This window comes from Dermacentor andersoni, chromosome 9 (assembly GCF_023375885.2).
Source record: "Dermacentor andersoni chromosome 9, qqDerAnde1_hic_scaffold, whole genome shotgun sequence".
Taxonomy (NCBI): domain Eukaryota; kingdom Metazoa; phylum Arthropoda; class Arachnida; order Ixodida; family Ixodidae; genus Dermacentor; species Dermacentor andersoni.
The window spans coordinates 98,050,942-98,065,444 of NC_092822.1; the positions used below are offsets into that span (position 1 = coordinate 98,050,942).

Sequence of the window (14,503 nt, forward strand, 5' to 3'; positions counted from 1 at the left end):
CAGAATGTATTACTTCATCCACTCCCATGAGTTTCTGCGTCCCAACCATGCACGGCCTCACGAGTGGCTGGAGCTCGGACCACAACAGGCGCTGAAAGCCCGTTTCACATGCTGCGAGCTCCCTGCGATCCCAGCCGCAGCGGCCAACGAAAAAAAGTGTTGCGCAACAGCTGCGGTGGAGCGGCGCAATTCAGAGAACGAAACTTTTCGCACTGGCCTTGTGTCTGAACAATGGAACATAGCACTGCCAACGAGTTTGCTGTTGGCAATGCGTGGTCGCTTCGTTTACAGACTCTCGAAGCCTGAATATGCGAAAAAGAAATTGCCCTGGCAGCGACAAGAGCGCGTTTGGGCGGAGTGATTCGGATTGTGTAATCGCAGCACGTGAACAGAAAAATACAGGATCTCTTAACGCTTTCAGACGCCGCTTTATCACGTTGATTGAAAACTTGCTTTCACCATATCTCTCGCATCTTTAGAATCATAGAAAGTGTACAGATGCAGAAAAGATTAAGGCTTTTCAATTCTTTCATGAATTTTGTCAAGTTTAAAAAACGTCGACTCGTGCGATAACTCGCTACAAGAACATCAAATATGAGGACAAACTATTTCGTGTTTGGCAAAGCTTGAAAAGCACTTATCCAGCCACTTGAAAACCATGCCTGGTGCATGACATTGTGACGAACAATGAAAGAAGTGAACCCGCTACATATAACATACTGACACAGACTAAAAACACCCAACCGTCTACCATCCCATTCATTTCCCTAAAAAATTATGAACGCTGCTCAAAATTGGCGCACCGTTCTAATAATAAATGTTTCCAGATGTATGCACCAATATAATTGCATTAATCAGCGGTTTGCTGTTGATGCATTATCTCGCTGTACACGATTGTGTAGACAGCGTCTGAAAGGGTTAAGATCACTTTAAAAGGTGAACGGCGAAAGCGTACTCTTCCTCCTCTTATTCGTAACTTTCTCTTTGTCTCTTCTTTTACTCTTCTTTCGTTTAGTCATTACTGCGCACTACTAAGCATATTTAGTCATTTGGGATCAATTACGGTCATTACAAGCAGTCGTTACACATGGTCATATAGTCATTTCTGTAGTTCTTAGTCATTAAAGGTCGTTACTAAACATTTTCAGTCATTTGTAATCAATTGTAGCCGTTACAAGTCGATAGAAATATTGGTCATTTCAGTCATTATTAGTCCCTACTGTTCACTAGTAAGCATTTTTAATAATTTGTAATCAATTTTGACCATTACAAGCCATCGTTAGACATATTGGTCATTTCGTAGTCATTCAATGTAATTACAAGTCATGATAGTTATTTTATTGTATTGTATTGTATTGGGTTTTATGGCGCATAAGAAACTGAGGCTATCATGCGCCAAACACATGGTATAATTTATTTCAAAAATTGGGTATCCTCAGCGAAAGTCCTTGTCCGGAAAGGACTCTGAGGAGCCCAACAGACCAAATGAAGACCTCAGCCTTCTCAGGACTGAGAAAATGGGTGAGGTGCATCATAAGATGCGTGAAAAAACTGGGTAATAATTTTTAGAATTAGTAGTTCTGTGATATATTTCGTTTAGGATCGCTGCGTCTTTCAAAAAACTAAAAAGAGATGAAGTTCCTACAAGTGGGTTATCTCCTAAAAGTAGACTGGGATGGAAGGGAATGCGCTCATTGTAAAATACAGTAAAATATTTTTTCCTTAGCCGTTCGAGTTGTGTGCACGAGAATAAAATGTGATTTACAGTGAGTTCATCTCCACATTTCTCACATAAGGGTTTCTCTTGTTTTGTAAGTAGAAAGTTATGTGTTAGGTGTGTTTGTCCGATGCGCAGGCGGCATAAAATTACTTCTATAAAACGTTCCTGATGCCTGCATGATCGCCGTTCTCCTACAATAGGTCTTCCTAAATGTAGTCTGTGATTTTCTTCGCTATTCCATGTACACTGCCATTTTTCTTTCACCTTGTTTTTCACTAACTTCATGCAATCTGTATAGGGTATACTTACAGTACTGACCTCCTTATGGCAGGCTTGAGCGGCGCACGCGTCAGCTCTCTCGTTGCCTCTAATTCCGTGATGGCTTGGTATCCAACAGAGCTTAATTTCGTGTTCTTGTGTTTGAGCGGTTATTATGTTATGAATTATATTTCCTATTAAAGGTTCCCTTACGTTTCTGGCTTTCAGTGCTGTTATTGCACTCATTTTAGTCATTACTGCTCATCACTAGACATTTCTAGTCATTCCTAATCGTAGTCATTGCAAATCGTCGTTAGACATTTCGGAGTCATCAGTAGTGATAAGTAATTAGTAGTCATTATAATTAGTAGTCATTAACCTCTACCGATCTCTATAATGACGTTATCATTCACTAACTGTCGCTATCAATCATTTTTCATTCTTTTATCTGTCTTCGATCTGCCTTCATATGGCGTGATGGCGCTTCGGTGGGCACACTGGCGGTCAGCTCTGCTGACACAAACTTCACCATGAGCCTAGAAAGGCTTGCGCCTAACCTGTTGGTTCTTAGTGGCACTCGCACTTCGGCATTGCTATTCTTTAGATCAACTTTAAGCGAACGCAGCACACGAACCGAACTCTAAAGTAATTGTTTTGCATCAATTGGCTGGCTAAATATCACGCCACCTTCTTTGTGTGACGTATATAGTGACGTTACTACTTCCTCATTCTACTTCTGGGTTTTAGGAATTTCGCCAAAGTCGCGCTCACGTTGCGGGTCTCTAAACTCTACAATTCTGTGCCTTCGGGTGCTGTAATTAGTGATTTGTAATTACTTAATTTATATTTATTCATCCAAACACTTCAGTAACTTATGCTGTGATATATCTATAAATAAACGCATTATTTTGTACTGTGCTAATTCTTTTCCTTTCTGATCTATCTTGAAATTCGTCCCTGGTTGCAGGAGGTGAACCTGAAGTGTTGCGCAAGAAACAAGAGTGCCACTCGACGTTCGTGCCCCTAAAAAAAATCGGCAAGGACACTTCAGACTACTTACGTGTGGGAATGCCAAAGCCTTATAGCCATTGTGTGTGTGTGTTTATTTTTCTTTTCTTTTTGTGCGTTCCTTGTCCGCGCAAGCTCTCGCCTGCTTTCCAACTACGCTTTGGTGAGGCTCAATCAAAACGCGCCAAGCGTCTCATCGCGCTCGCTTGTCCATGAGGGGGGTTCATAATTCAAAGGATCGTTCAGCGGGGTCCAATTACACATTAAAGCTTTTACATGCCGAGCATTTCTAGGCGAACATTTGCCGCTTTGACAGCACCTATCTAGCCGCCTACATGTTGGTTCTTTCATGCTCGTTCCGTTAACCTGTTACGTGGCAAAGTTGGCATTTTACGACAATGACGAACGCAAATTATAAGTCATGACTTGCTTCTCATGTAGGTCAAGAAACAGCCTCTACGTCTTCGTACTCTCATGGTCGTTTCGTTAACTTGTTGGGCTCCCCGCCACACTCCTTCGCATAACACCGATTCTCACAGGGCGTGGGATCTACCGGTTTTCCTTTTTCGTGTATATATCCAAAAGCATTATAACGCCCTATTACCGGAAAATTCATCGGTGTAGTAGGCGTGACCGAATGATGGCACCAAAAAAATTTGGAGGACGCTTAAGCTTCGCCTTGAAGAGTGGAACGCGATATCGTTATCACACCCCGTTCGCAAGGCCCACTCATTCGCTCGGCATGCTCTTGGAGTCAAACAAAGACGAAACGTGCGCCTGAGCAAGCGGAATGAACCAAAGAACCTGGTGTCTCGGAGGGAGAAACGACCTACGCGAGCCAAACGTCGTGATCGGCACGCACAGCCATGCCGCGACGCGCCATGAAGGTGGACGTGATCATGGGGCTGACGCCTTGATGGCATCGTCCTCTATCTCGCTTGGGAGCACCACGCAGACGCATGACTCCTCGCCAGCAGCACGGCACATGTCGCAGGGGACGCTTTCCCACCAGACGCGCTACGGCGCAGCGACACGTCAGAGGCGTCCCGCATCGCACGCTGCACCTAGGAATAACCACAGCACGCTAAAAACAAAGAGGAGCCGCGTCGCGCGGGCGAGTGGCGCGCCAGCGGTCAGGGCAGCGCCGTACAATGCGAGGAGGGGGTCTTCTGTGTTTTCCGGAAGCTGGCCTTGCGTGCGCGTGAAGCGCAGTAAAAATGTAGCGGAAACGTACTTCGCTACGCGTTTAACTGCGACTTCTGTAATTTACATGCGCATAATTACCGATATACACCGCAGTATAACTTTCTACGGCACGTTTCTAAGGCAACACCACATTCATTAGAAGTGCATTTGTCCCGATTTGAAGCATCGAACTCGTGGCTGAGTGGTAGTGGCTCCGTCTCACAATCCGGAGACCTTGGTTCGATTCCCACCCTGCCCATCTTGCAAGTTCTTTTTTTATTTATCAAGTACCTTCCGGGATTTATCGCTCACGGCCAACGCCACCGATGCCGACGATACCGGCTTTTCTGCGACACGAGCTCCTTAACGCTGTCGCGTTAAAAGTGCCTTCGAAAAGAATGTTTAAGTTTTGGGCATGGTTGGTGTCGGACCCAGATCTGTGGAGTGCAAGACAAGCACGCTTCTCCCACACCACGGCGGCTCCACGGATCTGTTTGGCTAAATGTGCTCCCATACTGCGTGCGTCATTTTACACATTCCGTCGCAGCCACTGCGGCCTATATAGTGAGTGCGTCATTGGGCGAGTGACGACGGAGCCAATGGGGAGGAGGAGGTGACGCCGTCTCGAGTGATTAAGTAGAACATGTAATCAAATAAAAAAGCATTAGTGTCCAATGGACCGTCGCTAAGCGATCCTTCAAGTTATGAACTCCTCGCGGACAAGAGAGCTTGCGAGGCCCTCGGCGCGTTTTCATTTGCCCTTAGCGAGACGCAGTTAGGACACAGCCGAGAACTTGCTCAGTCAAGGAACGCACGGAAAGGAAAGATTTCACCATAGGGCATATAATCCTTTCGCATTCCAACACATAAGCACTCAAGTGTCTCTGCCAAATTTCTATTTTATATATTCATTTATATAACTCATGACGTGGCGCCACCTCCTGCCCTTTGACGGCACCGTCACGCGCGCAATAACGCAGGCAATAGGTCAATTTTTACAGTGAGCGAAAACAATGGAGCCGCCATGGCGTCGGGGAAACGTGCTGGTCTGGCACCCTGGTGACCATGCTTCGATTCCCACCCAGACGAAAATTTACCAAATTTCTTTCGCAAAGCCTTTCATTTCTTTACAGGAACCTCCCTTAGAAATGTGATGTGTTCCTACGATTCGCGCCGTGGGCCATATTTGGTGCAGTCTTTCGGTGACGCCGTCTACGCCGACGGTTGTTCGCGTAGTGGAGCATATACTCGACAGTTTTTAGAAGAGAATTTACGGTCCGCTCAGCTCAGACTGGCGTATCAATACAGCCGCTCAGCAGAACGCTACCCAGAACACGGACGCACACAAATCTCATAGCGGGAGCGGAACGTAGAACGCTACCCACGTTCAGCTAGGAACCCCATTGAGCGAAGCGTCAGCGTGCGTCTAGTTGCTTTCTTTGTCGTTTTACATCCAAGCTGAGAGCACGTCACTGGCGACTCTGGGAGACGCGCTTGGTAGATAAGCGAAATCAGTGTATTCTACGCACGAATCGGAGAGCCTTAAATGTGTGCGGAGCGAAGCGTAAGCAACGTTCTGCCAAAACGGTCTAATGCTTTCGCAATAAGACAGGGTTCAGGCAGAGTTCATTGCCTCCGCCCCTGCGCTAGGCTTCATTAGCACGTGTTATGCTCTTACAATAACCATTAGAAACAGAGAAACGCGCGCGAGTAACGCGGGAACGATTCGAACTGATGTCGATCCATGGCCAGCACGATGCCGCGGAAAGAGGGGCAAATCAAGAGGCGTCTGGGCAGAAAAAAAGACGCGCACTGCGCTCTGCCACTAGAGCCACTAAAGCAAGCATACACGGACTTTCACACTCTGCTCAGTAATATCTATAGCACAGTGGAGTTGTAGATGTTACTAACTCCTGTCTCCGCCGAGAGCATTGTGCGCATAAACACTGTCGTGGCAGGCGCAACTGTCACTGTCCAGCTGTTCAAATCGACGGTGTCTGTCGGAAGCCGCGAAGCAAGCGAACGAGGAACGTCTGTTTGAAATGATGCGATTTCCGTCGCACAGGAAGTGTGATTTCTGTCGTTTGCGACGAAAATCGCAATCGCACTGCCAACCATCCGATTTTCGGCTGCGACCAATCGGTTGGTCTCGCAGTGGCAGCGATCGCTGCAATTTTCCGTCGAAATTGCGAGGAGAGCTAATTCGCCGGTTTGTTTTGGAAGATGGTGTGTCGCTCAACAAGTGCAATGCGCGGAGACGTGGGTTGCCGAATTCGGTAAGTAGGCGAAGGGAAAATAAACTTGTGCCGCAGATTCCATTCTCCCATTTTTATGCGTTGGTTGCCATCCTACGTAGCAAACGAAGTCCATTTTTACGTTTGCTTCGAACACCTTTGCGAGTTGCCACGAGACGAAATGGCTTTTTGGTGTCTTCATTTTCTTTTGTTGAATAGCATACAAAAACCGCGCGTACGGAGCAGCTTAAATAATTTCGACGCCGCCAAGGGCAAATGACAAGACAGCCAAGTACTCGAAGTTTCAATGTTGTGCTGAACCCGGTACCGTTCAGTTGTATTTTCTTGTCGGTTTTCAAGTGTGAATTGTTATCTTACCTCACTTAAATTTGACAGACCGAACGTGTAGGCTATCGTATCGAATTTTCTACGACATTTTCTACCCATTAACTCCGTGCCTTGAATAAGCAGCGTCATTTTGTTTTCAAATATTTCAGGCACGTTCAGTTGCATCTCTTCTTTAGAGTTGCTTTTTCTTGCACAGAATTCAATAAACATTGAACATCTTGCGGAGTTTGTATCCAAACTGCACCTCTATTAACATTTGCTTTGAACGGTAATTAACACTACAGATAGTAAATTAAGTAAATTATTTGTTTGCTATAGTACAACAGTGACAACGTACCCTCTTGCACCATCATGTAAAAATCTTGCAACAAGGCGAAAAGCAGGCAAACAGCCTGTTCTTGTGGAATTGAAACAGTAGAAGATGACACGTTAAAGAAAAGTTAATCAAAACTGCACTGAAGTCAGGAAGTTACATCCCTTCCTGTGAATCTTTGAATCGTTTAAGTACAAACGGTTCTTGCACGTTAACAGCTGATCAAGTGCGCAGAAACATCCATGCCTTACGTGTTTCTAATAACAGTTTCTAGTAAGTTTGTGATCACATATACAATAAAGGATCAAAAATCTGCTTTTTTCAATGACAAACTTATTCCGAATTTTACCTACATGCCGACAAGAAAAATAAAATTTATTCACCTGCCACTGTGGCTGCTAACACAAGGCGAGGAATTCAATTGCCAGCCATGGCAGTCGTATTTTGATGTGACAAAAGGTAAAAAAAAGCTCTCGCACTTAGATTTAGTTCACCATTTATTGAAGTTCCAAATAGTGTTGCATAGAGGGACATGCTTATGATAAATCTCTCACCAATCGAAAGCAAAGGGCACAGTTGTAAAACAAGTATCTTTTCTTATACTTCGAGCGTGTAAACATTCATTGCAGTAATATGTATTGTTCAACAGCACTGCACAAATAAGCATGATCTGGCAAATGCTCTATCAGGAAACTGGTTCTACAGATGTACAAGTGTTAAGACATGAATGCTCATACTACCGCATGCACACAGCGCAAAGAAAACCCTTTTCAGGACTTCTCCCTTCTGGCAGAAATGAGTGAGCCATAAGCCGCATAAGCTTTATTACAGGGCATTGTGTAATACCGCTTATGAAAGAATAAAGAGAGTGTTTTTAAGAGCAGTAACTGCTCTAGGTAGAGCAGTTAAATTCAACAGCAGCTTTTTGAAGGACAAAATTCCAGGTGAGAGTTGGAGTTACATTTGGCCAACCCACCCCAACAACAAGGGCATACTACAAGAAGTACTAGCGTATGTGGGAAAGCTATCTTATACAGAAATGAAGAAAGATGGAACAAGCTCTCGACAACACTGCAGACTTTCTTGGCCGGTTTGGACTCTCGCTTTCTGATCAGTAAGCTTGCATCAATGTCGGAAAAAAGACTAGAATCAACAACTACCCCAGATGACACACTGTGTTCCACATAGCTGGACAAACATACCCGCAAGTGAACATGCACAAATGTTCAGATAGTTTAAGACCATGACGGCAGCGCCAGTACGTGGGTGAAACAATTATGCTATGCCTGGACCCAAATTCTACACCTGGTGAAAAGAATACTCTTGAAATAATGGGGGGTGGACAAGCGGATACGATGGAAAATCGCAGATGATGTATTTGCGTCCAAGGTATTGCACGGTATCAATTACCAGCAGCGCACATCAACTTTACCATGCTTGAAGACCTCTCTGAGAAAGAGCAAACGAACAAGTACATAGAGAGCAGAGTTGCAGCCTGCAGCACAATTTCTTTGCCTGAAGAGCTCCGAACTTGGTACTAAGTACTATGCTAGGTAGCATATGAGATGCAAAGACGACTACCCCTCCCTTCAGAAACCCAACTTCAGGAGCAACTGAACATGAAACAAAACAGGCCCATACCGCGCAAGATGATGGAAACAATTAGGCCAGGAGACTATATGCAACTGTCAAGCACAGAGAGGAGGTTGCTAATCATGAAGATTGAAGCAAACATCAGACACATATAGTACACTGATGTCGCAATAGCAGTGTAGCAGTAGTACGGCACTACATAAAATTAAACCCCATACAAGTGAATATTATTGCCAGTTAGCCTACACCTAGAAAAGCTGAATTGAAAGCAATCAAAGTAGCACTTGCAGAGTAAATATGCAGACTACAACACCATGCACACCTGCGCGTAGAAGCTGTCTGGGCCTGCACATCACACGAGATTGCCAGGAAAATCAGGAGATTGACCCGCGATTTTCAAGCACATGGCCAAAAATTAAATTACGGGATAGATTGCCATGCAGATATTCCAGGACAAGCGGGCTCATGAGCCCAACATAAATGAAAACTGGACAAGAACGAAGCGCACTGTGTGTACACTTCGTTCTTGTCCATTCTGTTTCTGTTGCACTACAGCTAATGGATTCATGGGGCTGCACAGGAAAAGAGCGATAGCCCCGGCCAAGGCCCCAATTCACCCCTTCCCCCACACACACAAATGTTGCAAGGGTGCATAGAATGAAGCAGTATCAACAGGGTGACACTAAAGATAGATGACGGCTAACTTCCAACGAAGGTTCATTGCAAAATTGTGGTGTACAGTTTTGAAGAAAACAAATAGACAGCTTTGCAGGCCACATAAAAGTTGGTGCTTGATGCAAGCAAACACAAATAAAAATGCTGCAGAAAGAAAATACAGAAAAATACCAATGCAGGAAAAAATTCATTACAATCGCCAATAGTGCGTGCTAGCATATTTCAAGAAACACTGTTCTTATTCCAATAGGCAGACTGACAGCTGCTTACGCAAGCACACTCTTTCAGCAACATGTTCCAGGTCACCGCATGCGCAGTTGATCACAATGTTCTTTTCTTCCCTGGACTTTTATATTTATTTGTACTTACTCTCTATTTTAGGTTTGGTTTTATCAAGCACTAGTTTTATCAGGCTTTCTTGCTGTACTGCCTTCTGGTAACCTTTATAAATCACTGAATTTAACAACAAACCGTTTAATTGGAAGTTAGCGTACCCTGTTGTTACTGCTTCACACTGTACGCTCCTGCAACATTGGCCAAATAAAAAATTATATAAGGTACACAGAACCATCACAAGGGCCAATGAAGTGACTCGTTGCAGAGCAAAACAAAAATAGCTTGGCTGCAAACGGCACCGGAGAACACATAGCATTGAACTAGAGAAGCCAAGATGATCTAACAACCGAAAATTTAATGCACACGCCGAGTAAATGCTGGCTGAAAAGCAATAAACCGAACATACACAAAAAGGAGAAGTAAAAGAATGTGCGTTTCCTGACAGGAAATGCATCCATTTCTAACGGAGGCAATGCTGACAAGGTTCTCCCGGCGTTTTTAGGTCTACAGCTTCCATAATTTCTCTACGCAGCCGATCTGCACAGAATGCTAGCTTCTTCCTCTACAATGCACGCTCAGGTGTCGAGAGTACATCGTACAGGAAGAAGCTAGCATTCTGTGCTAATCGGCTGCCTCGAAAAATTATGGAAGCTGTAGATACAAAGACACTGGGAGAATCTTGTGTCAGCATAACCTCTTTTACACTTTCAGAGGTTAATAAAGGGAACATCAAATATACATCCGTTCGTAGCAACTGCTACGAAAGAGTATCATACGGGTTTCTCGAAAGAAAAATTCACCTTGGTCCGGGACTCGAACCCTGGACCACCGCCTTTCCGAGGCAGCCGCTCTACCATTTGAGCTAACCAGACGGCTAGAAGATGGCAGGCCGAGAAGCAAAGGCAAGAGTTTGACGTAATAGTGCAGAAACATGCAAGGTGGAGACAAGTAGTTATTAAATGGAAAATAAGACATCCACTCGTTCGTAGCAATTGCTACAGGGGAAAACCATACGGGTTCCTCGAAAGGAAAGCCTCGCAGTTGAAAAATGGTCCTGGTCCGGGACTCGAACCCGGGACCACCGCCTATTTGGGGCAGCCGCTCTACCATCTGAGCTAACCAGGCGGTTATCAGATGGCAGGGCGAAGTCTGTCGACAACTCGATGCAAAGGCAAGAGTTTGACGGAAACACGCAAGGTGGAGTCTCGGACCAGGACGAAGTTTTTTCAACTGCGAGGCTTTTCTTTCGAGGAACCCGTCTGGGTATCCTTTGCAGCAACAGCTACGAGCAGGTGGATATCCGATTTTCCCTTTCATAATTACTTCTCTCCACCTTGCGGGTTTCCGCAGAGCTATTACGTCAAACTTTCAGTGACGGATGCGTTTCCTGTTGGGATCTGTATGGACACACATCAGTTCTTGCTTCTTTTGGTGTAACTTCGATTTATTGCTTGTCAACCAACATTTACTCGGCATGTTCAATAAACTTTCATTTGTTAGTGCGCCTTATGATCGTATTGGGCTCCAGCAGGAAGGTGTTCATTGTTTTTACAGCGAAGCTGTTTATGCCTAGGAGGAGAAACACTCGTACTGCGACCACAGAAACCCTACTGCGGGGGTATGAGCCATTGTTTAGGAGGGTATGAGCCATTGCATTCGTCCTACGTGACGATGGACAAATTTCTCGTTGGGTAGGCATAGAAATGCTTATGCATTCGAGTCTCGCACCAAAATGAATATTTCTTCTACAGCGAAGCTTTCTTTCTGGAAAACCAGTAGAAGTTTCTTATGCATAATCGGCTACTGCCGAGCGGACAAAATGTTTGTTTCTAAGATAGTTTGCACAAGAAGAGCTTGTGTGAGAATTTCATCGATGTTGCACTTGCAACGTTACAAATGTTTGGAGTGTGCAACATCTGACGATCGTGGTCGGCACCACACAAGGAAAAATTAGCACAAAGCCTGCATGGCGGAAGATATCGAAAAACAACGCAAGAACGTTCACCGTTTCTTCCACTCAGTACAATAAGTTGCCCAGTTTTGTCTGAAAGTTAGATCATCGATTTCGATAGCAAATTATTAGGTAGCTATAAGAAGTACTTGTATTATCGGTTGGGTACACTTGTAAACATACGCTTATTAACCAAATTATTGAGCATGGTATGACTCGCGCACATACAAACTAATCTCACTATTTGACCGCGGGCCCTCGTTGTCAAAACGCTGGTGTGAGGAAGAACAGCAGCACTGGTGAGCGACTTGCCCTTCATGCTGCTTCTCGCTCCACTGCGAACTAAGCGCAGAGAGCATAGTGCATACGGAGCTATCAAACCTCAGTATACGCACAATCTGTAACCACCGCCAATCCCTTGCAATACAGGGCCCCACGCGAGAGCGATCAGGGCGTCGTACGCAGCTGCACCCTAAGTAAACATCTCCCTGAACACCCCCCCCCCTCCTAGCGTCAGAGCACTGACGGCACGCCCTCCCTGCCTTCGGCATTTCGCAATAATAAATGCACTCCCAACTGTCTGGTACCATTGCTGTGTGACCCCCCGTGGTTCCTTAGTGGCTATGGTGTTGGGCTGCTAAGCACGAAGTCGCGGGATCGAATCTCATACACGGCGGCCGCATTTCGAGGGGGGCAAAATGCGAAAACAACCGTGTGCTTAGACTAATGTGCACGTTAAAGAACCCGAGGCGATCTAAGTTTCCGGAGCCACCCGCTACGGTGCGCCTCGTAATCAGATCATGGTGTTGGCACGTAAAACCGCATAATTCAATTAATGGCTATGTAGAAAAACTTGGCTATACGCGTAAAGACCACCTTTCAGTCCGACACAGCGTGCGCGTGAACCAGCGTCGGCGAAGGTTGGCGATGCCAGTTTCGTCTTATTACCGCTACGCGAAAACTCACCCTTAGACGCGTGAGCATTTTATGCAAAACTAGGCGTTTCAGGATGAACACGAAACTGCTAGGTCACTGCAATGTGCAAGGGAACGCGCCACCGGCAGCGGCGAGACGCGGACGCGGTGAATTTTGGGTGACCGAGGCCTGTGCGGGATGGAGCATGCATGTCGCATCTCGCGCCTGCTGTAGCTGGGGGACCCCGACGGACCGCGACGGACGCCGTACACGTCGGCGCTTTCGCTGGCGTGGCGTCGCCCTGCCGAGCGTGCGCGCGCGTCAATTCTACGTCGGACTATAAATGGGCCTCAACAGTTCCCTGTCATGCGAATCACAGCACACTTACATCAGCGCCAACACCACAAAGCGTGGTACGTGGGCAATGGCTGAATTGTTCTGAACGAAATCGCCGCAGAAAGCTAAGTTCCAAATTTTTTTCTTTAGGGCCCGAATACGTTCTACAGAACTTGTCAAAACAGTTAGTTGAACAATACCGAAGCATGTCAGCTTACAAGTGCGTAACGGAGTGCGAATAACAAATGAAATTTTCATAAAAAGTTTCTAGATCGACTAAATATGACAAACGTGAGGTATTAGGTTTCACACAGAGTCATTCATAGAAACTGTAGATGTCCTTTAGAGCGGCGCATGATTTATATGTATCTAATTTAGATGTCCTGCTCGGCAGCTGCGACAAGTCTGGTCATCTCAGTTTGATGGTGCTTCATGAATGTAGGTAATAAAGAAAAGAAAAGATTCTCTTTTTAGCGATACGAAGCGAACCAAAATATGACAGAGGCAAGTATAGTTGATGAAATAATGCGAATCAGTCTAACTTGTAGTCAACGGTCTTATGTAAATGTTGTGCAGCGAACGACTAGGCCGGGGATATATGCTGCAGCTCTGATATTTACAGTAAGAGCGACAATATTTAAAATTAGAAGGTATGGTAAGACAAAGCAAGCTAAAGCCACGCGTCACTTATCCAGTGGCTGCAGTTCACATATGTAATCACGCCTATGGCACCCCACTTTAGACGGCTATAACAGATGAATCGTCCAAGAAAACAAGATAGCTGCACTATCAGCGAGATTCGCGTAGCTAAACAGCAAGACACCCGCAAGGGAGTGCATTCGGAAAAGAATACATTGCATTAAAAACATTTTCGCGAGGACAAGCAAAAGCGAATCATAGAACGCAGACTAGAATAACCAAGCCCTTTACGAGAACGCCCTGGAAAACCTATATAACTGCCATTGCAAAGACCTTACCTGATCATACGACCAGAAGGACGAGGGCCTGTGTGGGTCTTGCAGCAGTAGATGCAGATAGTCGACGCTGATCTAGTGTCGTCCAGGCAGCGTCGACCGACGCCGGTGCAATCTCGAGCTCGATGCTGGAGCTTGGCCACGGTGCTGGAGACGCTTTGCCGACCCGTGTTCACGTTTGCCAGTTCCTGGACAAAGGAAGGACCTCATGGGCCTCGGTCCAAGTGGGAGACCGAAGCGAGCGTGGGCCAGGAAGCCCGGCTGCCACCACGCCCGGGACCCAATCTTCTCGCTCGTGTGCCACGCTGGCCGCGTTCTTCCGAATGCTGCCACGCGCACCTTCCACGCCCAGATCGGCACGCGCTGCACCGCCCTAAATTTTCGCTTCGTCGTCGTCGTCGTCTCTGTGCGACTGATGCCACGCAGAACCGAGAAAAATGAAGTATTCGTATATTCACACCTATTCTCGATTTATCATTTTCCCTGCGCCTTGCGGAGTTTATACCAATATTCCTTGCCGAATCTTCTGCAGTAGTACTGGACCTTCGTAAATTAAGCCCAACAATAACAATGTAATCATTGTAACTGATTCTTTATCCTTGCGTACTACGCTCACCACACCTAAAGAATCTCGGGTTCTTCGAGTGTTTAAATCCT

At 45.8% G+C, this 14,503-nt stretch overlaps 1 protein-coding gene and 1 non-coding gene across 2 annotated transcripts in view; both read right to left on the reverse strand.

Annotated features, from left to right (window-relative positions):
- Positions 1-14,151, reverse strand: part of LOC126528425 (uncharacterized) — an 85,841-nt gene extending 71,690 nt beyond the window's left edge. Inside the window, exon 1 of the mRNA XM_072284576.1 lies at positions 13,850-14,151. Coding sequence (XP_072140677.1) covers positions 13,850-13,857 — 8 coding nt within the window. The 5' untranslated portion in view covers positions 13,858-14,151. The remainder of the gene's footprint in view (positions 1-13,849) is intronic.
- Positions 10,720-10,795, reverse strand: TRNAF-AAA (transfer RNA phenylalanine (anticodon AAA)). Its single transcript has one exon. It is a non-coding gene; the product is annotated as a tRNA-Phe (tRNA).
- Positions 14,152-14,503: the final 352 nt, after the last annotated feature.